At 42.5% G+C, this 21,685-nt stretch overlaps 1 protein-coding gene across 2 annotated transcripts in view; it reads right to left on the bottom strand.

The window, feature by feature from the left end:
- Positions 1-763: 763 nt before the first annotated feature.
- Positions 764-21,685, bottom strand: part of VTCN1 (V-set domain containing T cell activation inhibitor 1) — a 62,730-nt gene continuing 41,808 nt past the window's right edge. The window contains exons 3-6 of one of the 2 annotated variants that reach the window (XM_017524177.2): positions 14,070-14,417; positions 10,684-10,962; positions 4,938-5,107; positions 764-1,056 (exon numbers count right to left, since the gene is read on the bottom strand). In XM_017524177.2, the coding sequence (XP_017379666.1) occupies positions 4,983-5,107; positions 10,684-10,962; positions 14,070-14,417 (752 nt within the window). In that variant the 3' untranslated portion in view covers positions 764-1,056; positions 4,938-4,982. Of the gene's footprint in view, positions 1,057-2,522; positions 2,620-4,937; positions 5,108-10,683; positions 10,963-14,069; positions 14,418-21,685 lie in introns of those variants that run through there. The other variant, XM_017524178.2, reaches the window with a different exon arrangement.

The raw sequence follows: 21,685 nt of genomic DNA, 5'->3' as shown, positions 1-21,685 counted from the left end.
GTCAAAATCTGGTCCTTGCAACTGGGCTGATATGACACATCTGTTGTCTACTGTGTGCTCGTGGACAAAGCCAAATAATTAACCTGGGCCAGGATTGTTTATGCTTTCAGAGTTTGCTTCCTCAGTTAGGTTCAGCGCTGATCTCTTCTTGCAGAAGGCCTGTATTGGGACCAAACTGGGAATGCAACGGGGCAAAGTTGGTCTAAATATCCCCTGGAAATTTGCCATTTGGCAATTAAATTTTCTGTAGATTACATCTCTCTACCAATTACCGGTGTGACTTTTAGAACATTACCAAATCTGAGCATAGCCAGTCACATTTGTTTCACCCTGAGCCTCTGGGTCTTTATTTGAAAAATTAAAGGACTAGAAAAGATGACTTTGAGTTTCTTACAGCTCTAACATTTGAGAATTTAATGATTTCTCAGTAGTGAAAGTCGGATTTCTTGACACTAGAGTAATTACTTTGTCTACCTATATGTATCCTACATTTATCTGCCTGAAGCCCATTGCCACGAGTATTTCCTGAGATGAAAATGTGCCAGGTTGTATAAGCCCAGTGGAATTTCACAAAGAAACTAGACCCAGCCACCTAGCCCATACTCGCAGTCTTATAATTCCTCCCATTCATTTACCCATTCACTCAGCAAACATTTATTGAAGGCCTGCTATGTGCTAGGTACTAATCTTTAGAACTGTTCTATGGCTTTTTAGTCCATCTTCCCTTTCACTCACTTTCTTCCACCAACCAGGCAGACAACGGTGTAGGAAATGTATATTTAATCATTATCTTGAACGATCAGAACTCTACACTCAGTTTTCTATAACAAAATGGAATACAGTCATGGTGGCTGCAAGGACCGGGAAGGCAGTGGTTAACACATGAAAAGTGTGGGAAGGGGGCTGGAAACAAACCATTATTTCCATCAGAGCTTCATTCCCCAAGGCCTCAGTTCAAACGGTCATTGTCCCTGCTTTCAAAAGTCTCTGTGTACTTCATGGAAGGTATATGTCTGTTGCCTCCATTTGAATCGTGGCCAGGCAGGGTCTGAAGATCTAAATTCAGAGGAAGAAAACCTGAGCTAGAACGTAGGCAGCTCTCTTACAGAACTTGGCCGGTGGGTAGGATGAAGGGAAAGGAACTCAGAAGCTCAGCAAGCTGAAGATAATCCCATCAGGCATTTCCCACAAGCCTTGACAACTCTGTTCTCTGAGAGATGTTATCTGGGTGCGCGGTAGAGTTCACAGAGGCTCTCCGTGCTGAGGCAGCAGCCAAAGAGACAGATGCTTCTGTCCCAATGACTAACGTGAGGAAGCAGACAGCTTTGTTTGCTCCCCTCTTTCTAGGCCTTTTCTACTCTGAACCAGGGTTTCTTAGTCCTGACACAGTTGACCCTTGGGACTGGGTAATTGTAACGGGGAGACGTCCTGTACATGGTAGGAGGTTGAGCAGCATCTCTAGCCTCTTTCCACGGGATGCTGGCAGCACTGCCTCCTCCTCCACGCCCTCACCGTGGCAACCGAAACTGTCTTCAGACATTCCCCTGAGGATGGGGAGCGAAATCACCCCAGTTGAGTCCCAGTGCTCTGGATGCTATTGAAAACGGAGGTCTTAGTTGTCCATCCAGGATGGAAAGAAGCCTCAGAGCTTGTGGTGACATAATGCCACAGAGTCAAGGCGAACGGTCCTTCCCTGGACCATTCATGGATGAACACCATCTGAGAAATAAACCTGCCTTTGTTGGTTTAAAAAGAAGGGGCTCAGTTTATTTGTGAAATCGGTGTTTAGGCTAAACAGTTTACCAACTGTTTAGGCTAAAATTACGATTATTTTATCTGTGGCATTTGTCAGTTGGGAAGAGAAGCTGAGGCACCTTTGGAAGCACCATAAAAAGTGAATCCTGGTCAACATAGTGAAACCCCGTCTCTACTAAAAATACACAAAATTAGCTGGGCATGGTGGTGCGTGCCTGTAATCCCAGCTACTCAGGAGGCTGAGGCAGGAGAATTGCCTGAACGCAGGAGGCGGAGGTTGCGGTGAGCCGAGATCGCGCCATTGCACTCCAGCCTGGGTAACAAGAGCGAAACTCCGTCTCAAAAAAAAAAAAAAAAGGGGAATCATTTGACCCCTTACTAAAAGGCAGCTGCCCTGGAGTTCCGAAGTGGCAGTCAAGGAGCAGCATCTTAGAGTATACACTGCAACTTAATTTGTGGAATATAAGATGTAGATACCTTGGGATAGAGGCTTTCCAGGATCTCCCTTAGAGCAACATGATAGCACATATAATTAAACATCCAGAGACAAAGGACATCACTATCCTATCCTCTCACTCCCCGGTTGATAGGCAGGGGAGGTCCCTGAGATCCAGGGATGCACTTGCCTCCACGTGCACTTTACATCACTCTTAACACACTTGTCTAGTTCAGATGAAGTACTTTCCCAACTTCTAATATGCCTTTAAAGATAGATGTATCTTGTTCATATTGGAGATTTCTGCTTTTGGCTTCGTTCTGTTTCTTGTTCTTGTTTGTTCACGCCAGACTTCTAGATATGAATTCATATCCTCCCAGAAATATAAAACTAGGTCATATCTGGTGGCAAAATCATTCTGTAGATCCCTAGGATTGTGGAAATAACAGCAATAAGATACCATGATAGCCATTCACAAAACACTTACTGAGAACTGAGAGCTTCCCTGCCACTTGGATCTCTTGTTTAGACAGGGGCTTCCTTTTTGGTATTTTGATGTTGTTCTATGGAGGCCACAGGGTCCCATGGGCTTCTGGGGAAAAGAAGAAGGCTTGACTCTGTCCTGAAGGAGGTATCATCCCAGTGGCACCCTCAAGGAAGAGAAGAGATGGGTCCTCCAAGTAAACTGAGAGGAGCCTGGGCCGGCTTCTGAACAGAGGTGGAAATGCGGCTTCTGCCTCATTCCCAACCATGGACTGTGTGTGGCTTCAGATGCCATGATCCATTATAATGTGTGTCTCCAATGATGATACATTCATTTACCTTTATTTATTTATTTTTGATAAAAGGTCTCACTCTGCTGCTCAGGCTTGAGTGCAATGGTGTAAACGTGGCTCACTATAGCCTCGACCTCCTAGGCTCTAGAAATCCTTTCGCCTCAGACTCCTAAGTAGCTGGTACCACAGGTGCACACCACCACGCCTGGCTTATTTTTAAATTTTTTTGTAGAGGCGAGGGTCTCACCATATTGCCCAGGCTGGTCTTAAACTCCTGGGCTCAAGCAATCCTCCCATCCTGGCCTCTCAAAGTGCTGAGGTTACAAGTGTGAGCTATAGTTCCTAGCCTCATTCATTTACTTTAAAAATCTACTTGATTTAGGGTTATTCCTCTGTGGTGCCCGGGAGAAAGGTGGACTGCAGCTAACTGGGTAATTACAGATAAGCCTACATGTACTACGTGTGAACATCATCCATTAGATGCATGACATGGCTTTTTTTTGAGCTGAAAATTATTACTCTAAGGGAATACAAGGTAAAGAAGAGTCAGCTATGCTCTATAGGTTATATTGTTTAGTTGCAGGTTATTAAAAACTCATTTGCTGTGTTGTGGGGAATCAAGGAAAGAAAAACGTGTTTTTTCCTCCACTAGTGAGATCCCCAAGGGACAGTTTCCTTAGGGAAATCTCTGCTGAAAAATGTGCAGGATTGGAAATGAGGAAAACTGGCAGGTTTCCTTACAAAGAATCTCCTTTGTGCACTGCACTATAGTGAAAGCTCGGAGAACCAGAGAAGGAATGAAAAGAAGCAGATCAACAGATCTTTACCTGCCTCTGAGGACCTAGCAATGTAGGCAGAAAATACATGTGCCCTAGAGAGTGTAAGATATCAATCATACATGCATGCCAAGAGGATGTGGAATACGGAGACCCTCGGTAAGGTGGGCTATAAGCTAGGAAGCACTTTCCTAAAATGGATAAAGGAAGTAGTGGGTATAAATTGCCATAGAGCAGAGGAGGTTTCCAGGAAAAGACAGTGAGAGAGGGAGCAAGACCACAGAGTAATGGTAGGCAGCAGCTAGTGGTAGGTAGTAGTAATGGTCGGTAGTAGTGGGTAGGCATGTGTGTGTGACTTTAACTTTGACATAGTAATGCCCAGAGAGTCACTGTAGGCTCTGGAGCAAAGGAATGCTATGATGAAATTGTGTTTCAGAATACTTCCCTTCTGACACCGTGTTTCCTATCAGCTAAAATAGGGAAAGGAAGGACCAGGTACAGTGTTTCAAAACCAGTCTGGGTGTGAGATGATGAAGCCTAGATTAGGGTCAATCTGAGAGGCAACATGGGAAAATGTGATAGGTGGGGATTGACAACAAATTGACATGAGGGACAGAGGGGAGACAACGGCAGCTCTGAGGCTGTAAACTTGGAGGCTTGGTGGGGATACCGCTGAGTAATATGGGAGTGGCAACTGGAACTTCATGATCTCAGCTTTATACACATTTCATATGCAGAAGAATATTCAGAAGGAAATATCCTAACAGTAATTGGAGCCAGAGGACTGAAGTGAGAAGGAAATCTCAGCAGGAGGGCTAGTTGGTGAGTCATCTGCCTACTCTCCTGTCCACAGGGGCCTTCTGGAGGGGTGGGGAGGGGTCGCTTATGTGAATGATGATATGCATGTCATTATTATAGTCAGGGCTAAATATCTCTCTTCAATAAGTTATTTTGCCTTCATGGATGACTAACTTAAAAAGTATTTGAATTTACACATATACTTGAATTGTATTATTTTTCCTATGGGTCTGTCGAGGTCTATACTGTTTGCTGACATAACAAATGATTATCTTTCTCAGTACTAGTAGAAATAACGTCACAGCCCTGATGTCATTGAATGTTTCTTTCTATGGCCGGTGCTGAAGGCTACCCAACTCTCGTTAGGAGCACAAGTACCTATAGAATGAATCTCACCTGCTGTAACAATGACTTTGCATGGTTTTCTGTGGCCAAGGCACATTATTTTAGCATCAGGTAAGGGGCTAAAGGCAGAAGTGCCCAGCTGATGGCAAAGAAAGAAGAGACACACAGAGAAGCCTTCGAGTTCAGCAGCTGTAGGTGACTCCGCCTTTTGATCTCAGATTCTGTGAAGGGAGAGAAAAGGTTTAGGTTCATGTAAGAGAAGCTGCATGTCTTCGTCACATAACTGGCTAGCAAAGAAAAGTACCTGAAAAACAGAACAAGTTGTTCCTAATGCAGGCAATTTGTTACCTCTTTACTCACCTGTCCATAACTGGCTTAAAAGTGTACAGCTTTCCCTTTCTTCAAAGAAAATTCCATTCTGGCCGGCCGTTGTGGCTCACGCCTATAATCCCAGCACTTTGGGAGGCCGAGACGGCGGATCAAGTCGTCAGGAGTTCAAGACCATCCTGACCAATATGGTGAAACCCCATCTCTACTAAAAATACAAAGGTTAGCTGAGCATAGTGGCACGTGCCTGTAGACCCAGCTACTCAAGAGGCTGAGGCACAGGAATCGCTTGAACCCAGGAGGCAGAGGTTGGAGTTAGCCGAGACTGAGTCACTGTACTCCAGTCTGGGCAACAGAGGAGATTGTTTCACCTCCCACCCCCCCCAAAAAAAAATCCATTCTGTGGTCCACTCCAGTGAGCACTCAGCCAAATGAAAAACTATACCAATTGAGAGACTGTTACTGGTTACCAAATAAAGAATCGGCTAAATGAACAGTCATGGCCAGTTCTTGGCATGAAACGCATTTTTCCCCTAGGCAGTGATCTTTACAGCATCCATGTCATTACATTAGCTTTCATCACACCAATATAGTGTCTGGGAAGTACTATTCTCATTCTGAAGTAGAGAAAGGTAGATGTAAAGAAATAAAATAAACTTTTGCTCGATTTCCTACCTAGATGATCCTATCTCTTTTATTTCATTTCAGCTCTGTCACTTAGCCAGCTGTGTGACTTTAGGCAAGTTACTCAATATATGTGCTCCAGGCCGGGCGCGGTGGCTCAAGCCTGTAATCCCAGCACTTTGGGAGGCCGAGGCGGGTGGATCACGAGGTCAAGAGATCGAGACCATCCTGGTCAACATGGTGAAACCCCGTCTCTACTAAAAATACAAAAAATTAGCTGGGCATGGTGGCACGTGCCTGTAATCCCAGCTACTCAGGAGGCTGAGGCAGAAGAATTGCCTGAACCCAGGAGGCAGAGGTTGCGGTGAGCCGAGATCGCGCCATTGTACTCCAGCCTGGATAACAAGAGCGAAACTCCGTCTCAAAAAAAAAAACAAACAAAAAACAAACAACAACAACAACAACAACAACAAAAAATATATGTGCTCCAGTTTCTTCATCTATAAATAGGGCTAAAATACTAATAACCTACTTCATAGGGTTCTTATGAGGATTAATGAGTTAATGCATGCAAAGCACACTTAGAACAGTGTCTGGTCCGTAATAAGCACTCAGTAAGCATTGACTACAAAAACAACAATAAAACCAACATCACTGAAGCCTAATGAGTATGACTTTCATGCTGGTAATTTCCAAGTCTACCTCCTTAGCTTGAGCTGTGTCCTGAGTTACACATCTAGATTTCCAGTTGCTGCTAGGTACGTCATTTAAAGACATAATCATTCAGTAAATATTTCTGAGTACCTACTATTGGGGTTCAAAGGAGTCCAATAAATAACAGCTCCTTCTCCAGCTTAGTTCTGAACCAATTAAAGAGAAGGAAAAAAATATAAGGCAACTGGAAGATCAAAATATCACCTTCAGTGCTGAAAGTCTGTTAATAGAGAATGAGGTTTTGTAGGCAGGCAAGTAGGGTACAGCCTAGACTTTCCACTGTCAGACAGAACCAGATTCATGCAAGTCTCCTGCAGAAGCAGATTCTACCCCGAACAACTGATGGCGTGGAGGAGCAGAGCAGAAAGTACATAAGCTTCCTGAGAGATAGCTAAAACAGAGAGAAAAGAAGGAGCTACTTACGTCCAGCGGCTGCTATTATACCCACCAGTCAGATAAATTAATTCCTCATTCTCTGGGGAAGAGTGAAAGAGGGAGGAAGAGAGAGGCTAAAATGATTACACCGGTGGGGATCCCTTCTCATAAAAGGAAATATATGGAGGAAGGGTGTGGCATGCTCCCCAGAACCTATCACAAGCTGGGTATTGCGCTAAGCACTGGACATCTCTATCTGCATACACCATGGGCATTTTAAACTCGATGTCTCTAAAACCCTCATCTACTCCCCACACATGTTGTGCGTTTTTTTTTGTTGTTGTTGTTTGTTTGTTTTCTGGTAGCATCACCAACCTTCTAAGTATTCTGGGTAGAAATAGCAAACCCATTTTGACTTGTGACTTCTCTTGACTTTCACATTTGCATCACCAAGGCCTGTACATTATTTTGTTTAAGCAACTTGTGATTCTTCTCCCTTTGCTTTCCCATTGCCTCTGCCCCAGTTAATACTCCCATAATTTCTCCCTCAGGCCATTACTGTAAGCTCCTAACTTCATGTCTTCCCATTTTATCCAAACCATTTTTTTCTTCTTCAAAACCCAGCCTGAACTCTGCCTTATCTATGAATCCACTTCAGTCATAATTAACAACTCTTTCCCATAGGTACTAAATCTACACTGTGATTAACTTCTTTTTTGATACTTACGCTATTCATTTCAGCATCTCAGGGGGCTTAAAACAGTATTCTGAACATACTTGGCACACAATAGATACTTGTTAAACGAATGACCTAAATTAGCAGTGTAGTCAGAGCACACAGGATGTAAATCCCACAGCCCTGCTGAATTGTTTGAATGGAGCACCTACTTTGTGCATAGCAATAAGAAACTCTGCTCTTTTCTTAATTTTGAGCTACCAAAAGTTGTATTTTGTCCTAGACTGAAACTTCTAACACTTATTTTTTTTATTGCATTTTAGGTTTTGGGGTACATGTGAAGAACATGCAAGATTGTTGCATAGGTAGACACATGGCAATGTGGTTTGCTGCCTTCCTCCCCATCACCTATATCTGGCATTTCTCCCCTTGCTATCTCTCCGCAACTCCCCACCCCTGCTGTCCCTCCCCTCTAACACATATTTTGATGTATCCAACAAACATTAAGAAGAAAGATTCATTCATTGAATAAAAGGTGTGCTCAATGTCTATGTCTTGTTCAGTTATGGCCCTCACTACTAGAAGACCTTATTTACACAGGAGCTTTTTACTGAGATCTGGACTAAGATACTGTGGTCAGCACCCATTGTTTTAAATGACCAATACTTCAGTCCCTCCTCCTTTCTGGGAAGGCCTTTCATCAGATACTGCCCCATTGGCCTAGATAGGGGCAGCTGACCCAAGTTGAGTCAAAGGCATTCTTAGAAATGAAGAATGAGACTGATGGATGGAGGTTCAGATTCGTCATTCTCTTGAGTAAAAGAGATTTTAAAATATAGGGATGCTTGGCGATCATATCTTGCCAAGTGGACTAAAACAAGAGAGAATAAAGAGAGAAGTAAGTAGAAATGAGAGACAAAGAATCCAATGGAATTTAAGTTCCTAGTTCCAGCAGTTCCTGAAGTCAACTGCACTTCCCATCTTTGGTTCCACAACATTCTTCATACATTTTCCTTTTAGCCTCAGTTGATTTATACTGGTTTTCTGTTACAGGCCACTAAGGGTCCTAACCAGGAGGTTCCTCAAGATGGTTGGTGCAAGAGCTCTCGCTCGCATACATCTAAATTTTTAATTAGATATTTTTAAAAATTGCAGTAAAAAAACACAACAAAATTTCCCATATTAACCATTTTGTGTGTACAATTCAGAACTGTTAAGTATATCCACATCGTCATAAAACAGATCATTAGAACTTTTTCATTTTGCAAATCCGAAACTCTATACTCATTGAACAAAAACCTCTTCCTCCTTCAACTCCTCTACCCTGGCACCTGCTAACCACCATTCTACTTTCTGTTTCTGTGGATTTGACTGCTTTAGGTAACTTGTTTAAATTATATAGTATTTGTCTTTTTGTAACTAGCTTATTTCACGTAGCATCATGTCCTGAAAGTTCATTCTTGTTGTAGCATAAAATAGTATTTCCTTCCTTTTTGAGCCCGAATCATATTCTATTGTATGTGTATACCATATTTTATTTATCTAGTCATCTGCTGATGGACATTTTGGGTTGATTCTACCTCCTGACTTTTGTGAATAGTGCCACTGTGAACATGGCTGTGCAAATATCTCGTGCAGACTCTAAATTCTTCTGGAGACATACCCAGGAGCAGGACTGTTAAATCATACGGTAGCTCTGGTTTTTACTATTTTGATAACACTTTATACTATTTTCTATAGCAGTTGCACCATTTTACACTCCCACCAACAGTGCGTGAGAGTTCCAGTTTTTCCACATCCTCACCAACAGGTTATTTTCTTTTTTTGTTTTATTTTGTTTTGTTTTTTGAGTAGCCACCCTAACGGGTAGCAGGTGATATCTCACTGTGGTTTTGGTCTGCGTTTCTCCAGTGATTAGTGATGTTGAACATCTTCTCATATGCTTTTTAGCTCTTTTTATGTCATCTTGGTTGAATGTCTCTTCAAGTGCTTTGCCCATTTTTAAATGAGATTATTTGATTTTTGTTGTGGTTGAATTGCAGGAGTTCTTCGTATATTCTGGATTTAAACCCCTTATTTAGATAAATGATTTGTAAATATTTTCTTCCATTCCATAGGTTACTTTTGTGTGTGTGTGTGTGTGTGTGTGTGTGTGTGTGTAATTTATTTTTTAAATTGATACATCAGGCTTGTAGGTAATTTTGTTTTCCTATGTATAATTTTAAATTAAAAAACCACAAGAATATGATTTATTCCGTTAGATTCAGCAAACATTTACGGGGTACTTATAAAGTGTAAGGTATTTTGTGCCCAACGCTAGGCTTGATTCAAACAGCAGCCTCCTGACATACTCCTTTCCCTATAGTTTGAATCCAATTTAGCCCCAGGAAGAATGGTCTTGAAAATCAAAATTCAGTCTGTGCATTTCCCTGATACTAGCTCAACCTAAGGTTTTGTATTCACTAAAGTGCTGCGGGGAGACTAGGGTGCTGGGTCTTCTCAGCCAGTTCTCAGCGAGGGTGCTGGGAGACCACTTCCATCTAGGGGATTCAGATTAATCCTGAGCTAATATCAGTGGGATCATGAGTCAGTCCCATGGGGGATGAATACAACTAAGTCAGAGTTCAGACTTTCAGTCTTCAGACCCACAACCTTCTCAAAGGCAGGGTGGAACCAAACCTTGGTTTCCAGCCTAAGTTCTGGAGGGCTTCAAGTCCAGCTGAACATATGAAAGGTGTCAAGTAATTAATGATCACTTACCCACTGCTAGACCAACGTAGTCCTACTGAGTTACACAGAGCCTCAGAATCCTAAACACTGTTCTCCAGACAACCAGTCAAAGAGAAGGCATACAAGATGAAACCTAATTGCCATCTTTGACCTATATGCCAAACATATTGCTTTGTGTTGGGCTTTCTCTTATGTAATACAATCTCAGCTGGAATTGAGTGATCAAAGTCTTTGTGAAGATGATGCTAGAGATTTTTGTGCCTTGGTAGATCTCTATTAATGAAATTGAGTTTTAATTTAGATTTTACTCTTTACCTAGTAAATGCATATAGAAGGCATGGAGGAACGCACCTGTCACTTTGATATCCCCTGTTGCTTTGGCAATGTCATTTTCAATCATACAGGAGTATGTGTTGTTGATCGTAGCATTGTAGAGCACAGACACAACCTTCATGGTCACATTCTCAGAGTTCAGCTCAAAGCTGGTGTTGGAGACTTCTGAGAAGTTGGCTCCCTGGTCCACTTGAGACGCCCAGACCACTGTGGGCTGGGGGAACCATCGGGGAGCCTCACACCGCAAGGTCTCTGAACTGGCATTATAGTCCACATTCACCTCTGGCATGCTGAAGGCTGCAAGGTCAAAGGTCAAAAGGGCAGATGTCAAGGTCAGACACAAAAGACAATACAGCCTTTGAAGTGCTAGGTCTTAAAAATGCAGTCATTTTTTACCATTGAAGCTACTCAGTACTTTCCCAGAGGTCCGTCTGTGTATGGCCCATTGTATTGTAGGTGTGAATAATTATTTGCTCACAGTATTGCTGTACATCACAACCCTTTGGGCAACATTGCAAATCCCAAGGACCTAAATTCTAGGTATATTATTGTTACAATGAATAATTTTCTCCAAGTAAGAGGAACTTCAGTGGTCATAAAAAAGCTTATCCCTTAGGGAAATCAGGCATTTTCCTAGAGATCTGTGAAGCTTCTGGATTTTATGTATTTTTCTCCCTGGAGGATAAAGTTAGGCTGGGGAGGGAGAAGAAGAAAGAAGAAACAAACAGCGTTCATCTGTCACCCACAGAAATTCCATCCACAAGCTTTGTCATCACAGAGATTTGGAGTGTGCTTGGGTAAAGACTGTCCACTTCTGGCATCCAGGGATAGAAATAGACATTTGTTTTCCTCCAAGGTAATTCTCCCCAATGAAGATGTAACTGCGTATTGAAATTAAGACTTAGCTTCCCCCTGTATCCAGGCAGAGAGACACTTGTGGAAAAATGTTAAAGCCTGGACATTTTATTGGGCCAAAATGGCAAAATATAATTTATTAATTTATTTAGTGTCTTCCTTTACCTGGGACTGAGCTGGTGCTGAGTAAGTAGTAAAAGGAAAGCCCTTGCCTAACCCTTAAGGAGTCCATTATCTAGCAGGGGAGACAAGTCTCACATGCTGGGAGTAGGCAGGGAACACACTCTTGGGAGATGAGGTGGGAAACTAAGCTTACATGACGATGAACCACCATTCATTGAGGGCATACTCTATGTGCAGTACTGTATTCCAGACCTTATTTCATTTGATCCTCACAACACTCCTGCGAATATGATAATCCCCATTGAAAAAAATCAACTTCTAATTCTGAAATCACTTAGATGTAAAAAGGTTGCATAGAAGGTATAGAGTTCTTGCATAGACCTCACCCAGTTTCTTCTAATGTTAACATCGTAAATAACTAAGCATGCATGAGTCAAAACTGAAAAACTGTCATCGGTACGTTACTACCAACTAAATTCCAGATTTGATTTGTAGTTCAACATTTTCCCCACTAGTGTTCTTTTTCTGTTCCAGGGTTCCATCCAGAACACCACCATGCTTTTATAGTCATCATGTCCTCTGAGGTTCTTCTGGTCTGTCACGTTTTCCCAGTTTTTCTGTATATTCCATGACTTTGACAGTTTTGCGGAGTACTGGTTAGGTATTTTGTAGGATGGCTCTCTGATGGAATTAGTCTGATGTTTCCCTCATGATTAGACTGAGGTTACAGGTTTTGGAGATGAAGAACATAGGAGGTAAAGTGCCCTCATCACATCATATCAGAAGGTACATGCTGTTAACATGACTTATTAATGATGTTAAGCTGGATCACCTGGCTGAAGCAGTGTTTGCTAGATTTCTTTGGAAGCTGGACTTCATTAAGTCCAATATACCCCGAGTTGGGTGGGGAAGGTTTCAAGTTCCGCTTTCTGGAGGGGAAGAGATCTAAATAAATTATTTGGAATCATCTGTAAGGATAATTGGTTTCATATTCTTCGTTTCTTTAAATAAGTATGAAGTCATGTTAACAGCATGTTAAAACATGACTTCATACTTATTTAAAGAAATGAAGAATTCAATACTAGGTTATTTATTTCGTTGCTTAAATCATTCCAGCTTTGCCATTGGAAGCTCTTTCAGTTGGCTTCAGTATCTCTTTGACATGGCTCCATTTTTTTTTTTTTTCTTAAGAGAGAGCTTTGTTCTTGTTGCCCAGGCTGCAGTGCAATGGCGCAATCTCAGCTCACCGCAGCCTCTGCCTCCCGGGTTCAAGTGATTCTCCTGCCTCAGCCTCCCGAGTAGCTGGGATTACAGGCAGGTGCCAGCCACCACACCTGGCTAATTTTGTATTTTTAGTAGAGACAGGGTTTCTCCATGTTGGTCAGGCTGGTCTCCAACTCCCGACCTCAGGTGATCTGCCTGCCCCGGCCTCCCAGAGTGCTGGGATTACAAGCATGACCCACTGTGCCTGGGTGATGTGACCCCATTTTATGATGAAGAAACTGAGGCTTGCAGAGATTGCTTTTCCCAGGTCACTGTACTTACACAGGTCTGAGTCTAGATCTGAGCTTCGAATCATTGCACACACGTGTTATGAGGTGTACAAAAAAGGCTTGTGCAGACTAGCTTAGGCTGACAGGGCCCGGTTTCTGCCTATCCAGCTTCTCCAGGGGGCTTTCCCATCCCTCCCCTCCTATGCATTTGAATGGTATCTCTCTCTTCCTCTGAATCACTCTATTTATATTTATATTTATATTTATATTTCTCTTAAAGCATTTAATACACTTGACTAAGTATTATCATTTACACACGTTTATTATCTCTGTTCTGACCCTTAACTCTGTGAGATCTATGCTACGAGGCTCTGCAAGGGTAGGGGAAATCTGTTTAATCAACTTTGTGCTCCTCACAGCATCTGAGTCCCTTGTATATACATTCAGAAAACATATGTTAAGTTGATTTGGCAAGAAAGGGTGGATTTCACTCTTGCAGGGGAAGGGGAATTGGTGAGTTTATAGGACAATACTTTTTGTTTTGGTTAGTTCCCTTTGAACTTCTAAAATGCGCCCACTGTCATGAGTCACTGGAGGTACTGATTTTAGGATGGGGCTTGGGTCTACTCAGCATGGAAATGTCCCAGGCTACCATTAAAGAGACTACATTTATTTTGTTGAATAGAGAATACACCTGGAAATTCAGAAGCAGCGAGAACCCAGAACAGAAGATTTTTATGGCCTCTCTTCTAGTTGGCTACTTTTGGGGTTGCTATGGGTCTCGGCCATAACATGGCAAAAATAGCTGCTAACAGAATTGGGAGCACCATTGTCTGATATTGGTCACAACATGGTATTTCATCAGCAACTCATAATCTTTAGACTCAAATATCTTTCGGTGCTTTAAAAAATCTCTCTCCAAAAGTAACTCACCTCCAGTTTTATACTCAAGGTTAGCATTCCCCTTGCCTTTAGAAGTGATGATATAACATTTGTAGGTGCCAGCATCTGTGAGTTGCACGTTTTTCAGCCGCAGAGAGGCATTGCCAACTATCACTTGCTCAGCAAACAGTGCTGTCCGGCCTCTGAACATTTCATTCTGCTTCGACAGCTCATCTTTGCCTTCTTTGAACTCGTGGACCAAGCCTATAACACCTTCCTTCAGCCATTGTATGACGATATCAGAAAGTTTGATGTCAGGTTCAAAAGTGCAGCTCAGGGTTCCGTCCTCCCCAATGTTCCCAGCAGAGGTGACAGTAGTCACTGTGATGGAGTGTCTCCCTGCAATTCAGGAAGCAAGGATCAATGCTAAGGGAAGCCTTGAACTTCTACAACCAAACCCTTCATTACTGAAAGCCAGACAGAGAATTCTGTGATAAATTAAAAATAGAACATGAGAGGCATTAAGAAAAAGGAGACAAGAAGGAAAAGAGCAGGAAGATAATCATTTTGATGTATATAGCAGATCTGTTATATATAACAGCTTATGTAAGACCAAGTAACCCAAACCTTGAGAGTATATTGGACTTGGGGTTTGAAGATGAAAATTAAAGTCTTGGCTTTGTCACATAATAGCCATGTAAACTTCAATAAGCCATGTAACCTCTTGGGATCTTAGAAAACTGGAGGTAGCAATGTCTTACCTACTGTATTAGTCCATTTTCACACTGCGGATAAAGATATACCTGAGACTGGGAAGAAAAGGAGGTTTAATTGGACTGAGAGTTTTACATGGCTGGGGAGGCCTCAGAATCATGGTGGGATGTGAAAGGTACTTCTGACATGGTGGCAGCAAGAGGAAAATGAGAAAGATGCAAAAGCAGAAATCCCTGATAAACCCCTCAGATCTTATGAGAATTATTCACTATCATGACAACAGTATGGGGGAAACTGCCCCCATGATTCAAATTATCTCCCACTGGGTCCCTCCCACAACACATGGGAATTATGAGAGCACAATTCAAGATGAGATTTGGGTGGGGACACAGAGCCAAACCATATTATTCTGCCCCTGGCCCCTCCAAATCTCATGGTCTCATGTTTCAAAACAAATCATGTCTTCCCAACAGTCCCCCAGAGTTATAACTCATTTCAGCATTATTCCAAAAGTCCATAGTCCAAAGTCTCATCTGAGGCAAGGCAAGTCCTTCCACCTATGAGCTTGTAAAATCAAAAGCATGCTAGTTACTTCCTAGAAACAATGGGGGCATAGGCGTTGGGTAAATATAGCTGTTCCAAATGGGAGAAATTGGCCAAAATAAAGTAGTTACAGGGCCTGTGCAAGCCCAGAATGATCTCCTTTGACCCCAGGTCTCACATCCAGGTCATGCTGATGCAAGAGGTGGGTTGTCATGGTGTTGGGTGCTTTGCCCCTGTGGCTTTGCAGGGTACAACCTCCCTCCCGGCTGCTTTCACAGGCTAGCGTTGAATGTCTGTGGCTTTTCCAGGTGAACAGCGCAAGCTCTCAGTGGATCTACCATTCTGAAGTCTGGAGAATGGTGGCCCTGTTGTCACAGCTTTAGTAGGCAGTGCCCCAGTAGGGACTCTGTGTGGGGGCTCCGACCTCATATTTTCCTTCTGCACTGCCCTAGCGTTAGCTCTCCATGAGGCCCCACTCCTGCAGCAAACTTCTGCCTGGGCATCCAGGCATTTCCCCACATCCTCTGAAATCTAGACGGAGGTTCCCAAACCCCAGTTCTTGACTTCTGTCCCCTCACAGGCTCAACACCACATGGAAGCTGCCAAGGCTTGGGGCTTGCACTCTCTGAAGCCAAGGCCTGAGCCCCTTTTGGCCACAGCTGCAGTGGCTGGGATATAGGGCACCAAATCCCTAGGCTGCATACAGCATAGGGACCCTCCTGGCCCATGAAACTATTTTCTCCTAGGCTTCCAGGCCTGTGATGGGAGGGGCTGCCATGAAGACCTCTGACATGACCTGGAGACATTTTCCCCATTGTCTTGGGATTAGCATTTGGCCCCTTGTTACTTTTGCAAATTTCTGTAGCCAGCTTGAATTTCTCCTCAACAAATGGGTTTTTATTTTCTATCACATTGTCAGGCTGCAAATTTTCTGAACTTTTATGCTCTGCTTCCCTGATGAAACTGAATACCAAGTTATCTCTTGACTGCTTTGCTGCTTAGAAATTTCTTCTACTAGATACCCAAATTATCTCTCTCAAGTTCAAAGTTCCACAAATCTCTACGGCAGGGGCAAAAAAAAAACCAGTCTCTCTGTTAAAACACAAAAAGAGTCACTTCTGCTCCAATTCCCAGCAAGTTCCTCATCTCCATCTGAGACCACCTCAGCCTGGACCTTGTCCATATCGCTGTCAGCATTTCAGGTAAAGCCATTCAACAAGTCTCTAGTAAGTTCCAAACTTTCCCACATTTTCCTGTCTTCTTCTGAGCCCTCCAAACTGTTCCAACCTCTGCCTGTTACCCAGTTCCAAAGTCACTTTCACATTTTCAGGTGTCTTTTCAGCAGCGCCCTACTCTATTGGTACCAATTCACTGTATTAGTCCATTTTCATGCTGCTGGTAAAGACATACCCAAGACGGGGAAGAAAAAGAGGCTTCAGTGGACTTACAGTTTCACATGGCTGGGGAGGTCTCAGAATCATGTGGGAGGTGAAAGGCACTTCTTACATGGTGGTGGCAAGAGAAATGAGAAAGATGCAAAAGCAGAAATCCCTGATAAAACCATGCGATCCTGTGAGACTTATTTACTACCGTGAGAACAGCATGGGGGAAACTGCCCCTACGACTCAATTATCGCCCACCAGGTGCCTCCCACAACACATGGGAATTACAGGAGTACAATTCAAGATGAGATTTGGGTGGGAACACAGTCAAACTATATCATCTACTTTAAAGGATTCTCGTGAGGATCAAGTCAAATGGATATTAACTTGATTTGCAAACTGTAATTACACACCTGAGCTACCGTTATTCTCAGTTAACCGGAAGTGGCACAGAAGTGAAATCTCATGTCAACTAATTGTGGCTAGTCATTCTGAAGAATGCTGAATTCTAAAGTGCTGTTACTTTTATTTCTATTTGAATGATGAAGAAACTAAGGCATTAAGAAAATAAGTGATTTGATCAAGTTTACAGTGTATAGTGAAGAACTGTATTTAATTTGATTGATTTTTGGTTTAAGATAAAAGCCACCCTCTCCTCTCTAAACATACCACCAGTAGAAATATGATGTACCAGTTGTATCCAACTGCGTCTTCCTCACATGGCCAGCCTGCAGCCCACCCAGTCAGGAAAGAATCAATCAGCTATTCACTCTGCACTGAAGGCTGCTGACTGAGGACACCTAAGGGATGCTGTAATTAACTGAATCTTCTTGAGAGGCTCTTTATGTGGCCTAAATATGAAGCTAAGGGCAGGGTGGCGTGGAGCCTAAGAGGAGATTGGAAGAGACACAAGGAAGTGTGGGGGAAAGACCGTGGGAGAGAAAAATGGAAAGTCTTCCATCCCCAGAGCTGTCTTGGATCCTGGTGGTGTTCAGGTCTAGTTCCTGTCCTAATCTTTGCATATCTTTTAAACAAATATCTGATATTAAAGTGGCCTGCACAAGTCTCCTTTTCTTACAGCCAGAAAAGCCCAACATAATGGGTCCTGAGCACTTCTTAACTGGACTTTTTAGTTTCTTTATTGGTATTTTTAGGTATTTCTACCTTCATCTTCGCCTGCATCCAATCCATTTTACATGCATTAATCCTACAGATAGACCTTCTTATAGTACAATTTGAACATGTCTGTTTTCTCATCAATCACCTTTCAGGGCTCCTAAGAGCTGTGGAATGAATTTCAGATTTTCTAGCCTGGACTTCAAAGCCAAACACTGCCCGGTACATAGTAAATGCTCCATACATATTAGCTCTTATTGCCATCTTTGCAGCCTTATGTCCAACTACCTCATTTCATAGACCATTCTGCCTCTCTGTATCCAATTACTTGTTGATTTTCTGCCTTCATTAAAAAACACACAAACAAAGCAGACGTGTATTTTTTTTTAATGTAAGAGGTAAACATTATCAGCATAAGGATACCCTTGGCTCTTCTCCTCTTCCAGTCAATTAGGGATTGGAGCTGTCTCATTGGCTCCTAGACCTCCAGAAAGTAAATGAGGGTAACAAATGAGGTACAGAACTGCAGAAGCTAATCTAGATGGATTTGCAGCAGAAAGAACAGAAGGTTACTGATGGAAGAAAAATTGTAGCTAGAAAAGGAGGCAGAGGAAACACAAACAAGTACATAGCTTGGTTTTGAAGGATGTTTTGGAGGTCTGTGAGTGTGAGAAGAAACACTGGGAGCAGCTGCCATGCATGGCCATTCCGGTGGGAGATCGAGGAGAGGAATTACGAAAGGGGACAAAATGAAGTTTGTGCTGTGTAGTAAGAACACAACACACCTCCATTCCCTGCATTATATTTTCTTGAACATTGATTTAAAGATTCAGTTTGCTTTTCAAGTATGATTACTTAAAGACTGCCATCCAATGCATCCCAGGCTAGCATGGGTTATACAATTACGCTATGCACCTTCACACCCTGTTCATCTTGCACCTATTCATAGCTCACATTTCTTTATGACCAGTTATCCAAATTCTACTTATATTCAAGCCTGTTCAGATGGTGGCCCTTTCATAAAACATTTTAATTCATCAAAGGAAAAATTAGTAGATTCTCTCTTTTACTTTCCTGTAACTTTTTTTTTGGCCTTTATTATGACAGCTGTCTCCCTCTACCTGGTCTCTAGTCTATCTCTGGCACCAGTTTGTGAGCTTTTCAAGGGCAGAAACTGTCTTAATCCTATCTGTAAGCCCTGTAGTGCCTAGTGCTATGTTTCTGCAGATAAAAAAAGTATTTGCTGAGTTTATGAATAAATGGAAATCAGTAGAAATCAAAGCCCTGTTTGAGATAGGCTATCTAAAATTATTGTAGGAGTAAGGGCATTTGGCAGGATTACCACATCTAAATTTTGGGGAAATGTGAGCTAGGGAAAAGGAAGGAATCAAAATACCCAGAGGTTCACAATAAAATTATGAATCAAATACAACAATGTTAGAACAAGGGTAAATTTGATGGTCATTGATAAAGTGCCATTAAAGTTGAATTGAAAAATTACTTTTCAGAAAAAATACATGATTAGCATGGTTTATGGAGAGAATGAAATGGTAATGACATATCTTAGTTCAGTAACTGTATCACTGAATTAATTTCAATCTGTTGGCCTTGAGCTCACAGGTAGGGAATTAGTAGAAATAGCTCCCAGAGAACATAATGATTAAAAGTAGGCAGCTGTGGGGTGCCCCAGGGACCTGCTGAAGGTTCTAGTCATTTAAGGTTGCATTAATGATGTGGCAGATGGAATGAGTGTAATGTTGATTAAATCCCCTCCACTCCAATGTCAAATAAAAAAGAGAAATAAAAGCCAGAGAGAATTTTTAAAAAACCACAGGGACGTAGCCATTGCTGTGCACCCAGAAAACAGTCAATAAAACACTTGTTTTTTAAGTGAATAAATGATTGTTAAAAGTGATAAAACTTAATTTGTAAGCAACCACACGTAAATATTACTTCCCACAAAAAAGGAATCTATTCAGACTTGCAAACAGAGACTCAAGGTGCATGATGCAGTCTGGCCCTGTGTGACTCTCCAGGCCTATTGACCAACAGAGATTCTTCTTTATTTTTATTTTTGGAGACAGAGTCTCGCTCCACCAGAGTCTTATGTGACTTGTTGAGTCAAAGGACAAAAGGTCCCCATGGAGATGGGTTAGAGGCAGGTACGTATTGACAGAGGATTCTATTAAACAGGCACAGATTTTAAGCATTTCATTAGCCTCTGAGATTTTATCAAACCCCTTTAAAATTGGAAGACTGAGCCACTTACTGAGAATGAATTACGCAGCATGTGAGGGTTAATTACTACCACAGCTCCTGTCTGCATGAGGAAAATAGGGTTGTTAAAGTGGGGGCGAGACGAAACCTGAGCAGTTCTGTGTTCACATGGGGGGAGCAGGAATAGCCTGAAGTGGGGGTACAGGTAACACAAGGCAAGGATTCTTTATAGAAACTATGGTGCTGGGGCAACCTACAGACTGGATGAAACCTGGAAAATGAAGCGTCCTTTGAAATGACTCAGAAAGACAAGTTCTGTACATTCCAATAGTATAAAGAGCATGTTAGATGTCTTCAACAGAAGGTCATCAGCATCTGCTAAAACTCAGCTGTCCAGATGGGCACCACAGCACGTAGCTTAAAAGGTGGAAATGCACAGCTTCACCCTGGGGTCACACCTGTGAGTGCCGCTCTTGCCAAAGAAAAAGGTGGGGTTAGGAGAACGGTTGCTTCTGCGAGAAGAAATTTAAAAGGACACTGGGCCAGGCCAGATAAGGGAACAATGTAGGGAAGCAGCAGAACAAGGTGTTTGAGAACATGGCACAGGTACATGCTGTCTGGTTTCGAGTCCCAGCTCTGCCACTTATTGGCTATGTGACCTTGGTCAAGTTCTCTAACACTTTACTTTGTAATTTTAAAAAATCTGTCAAATGGGGATGCTCCCTTAAAGGGTTCCCAGAAGGACTTCATGATGTGATGCAGGTAAAGTGCTTAATATAGTACCTGAGTTGCCACATGTTAAACCTTAAATCAGTATTGATATTGATAACCATTATTAACTAGAATCATTTGGAAAGATTGCAGATCAGAGCCCCAGGAGGTAAGGAAAGCAACATGTCACTAAATGCTTTGCTTATGTGACTCATTTTAAGCCATGAGAGAGTAAGAATGACCATGACACCCTTTTATGGATGAGGATAGAGACTCCATGAGGTTAAATGGCTTGCCGAATGCCTTGGATCTAGCTGTTAGTGGATTCAGGGTCAAACACAGCCTTGTCTGGCTGAGCCTCTGCCCTTTCTACCGTATTTTGCTGCTACCCAGGGCCAGATGGAGACGTGCAGAGTGCCAACCCACTAAGAAGATATCCCTATTTTGCTTAAAAATCAACACAATTAAAAACCACAACATAAGGGTAAGAAATTCCCATAGCTATTTATTTTCTCAGATGACTAAAGGTTTTTTTTGGACAGATCAAATATTTTCTAAATAAATTGTGCAATGTTTCCATTCTGGTGCAGTCAGCACACAGCTAGTTGGTTAACCGAGTGTATGAAGCTGGGGCATTGTTGCAGTGTAACGGTTCCCTCACCGGGTTACTTAAGTGTGTATGTCTGCCACTCGAACCACGACAGCTGGGCAGTGAGCCAAGGCCTTGGTGCCCAGCTGAGGAGCTGATGTCCCTGAGAACCCAAACACCACAGAGGAGTATCTGAGAACACATCAAAAAAACAAGCAAACAAACAGTCTCATTGCTCAAACATACAGCAGGCAAAGAACCAGAAAATCAGCTTAAAAGCAGCTTAGGGCCGGGCGCGGTGGCTCAAGCCTGTAATCCCAGCACTTTGGGAGGCCGAGGCGGGTGGATCACGAGGTCAAGAGATCGAGACCATCCTGGTCAACATGGTGAAACCC

The sequence above is a fragment of the Cebus imitator genome, unplaced genomic scaffold, assembly GCF_001604975.1.
Source record: "Cebus imitator isolate Cc_AM_T3 unplaced genomic scaffold, Cebus_imitator-1.0 Scaffold32, whole genome shotgun sequence".
Classification (NCBI taxonomy): Eukaryota; Metazoa; Chordata; class Mammalia; order Primates; family Cebidae; genus Cebus; species Cebus imitator.
This window is presented reverse-complemented; position numbering and strand designations above follow the sequence as displayed.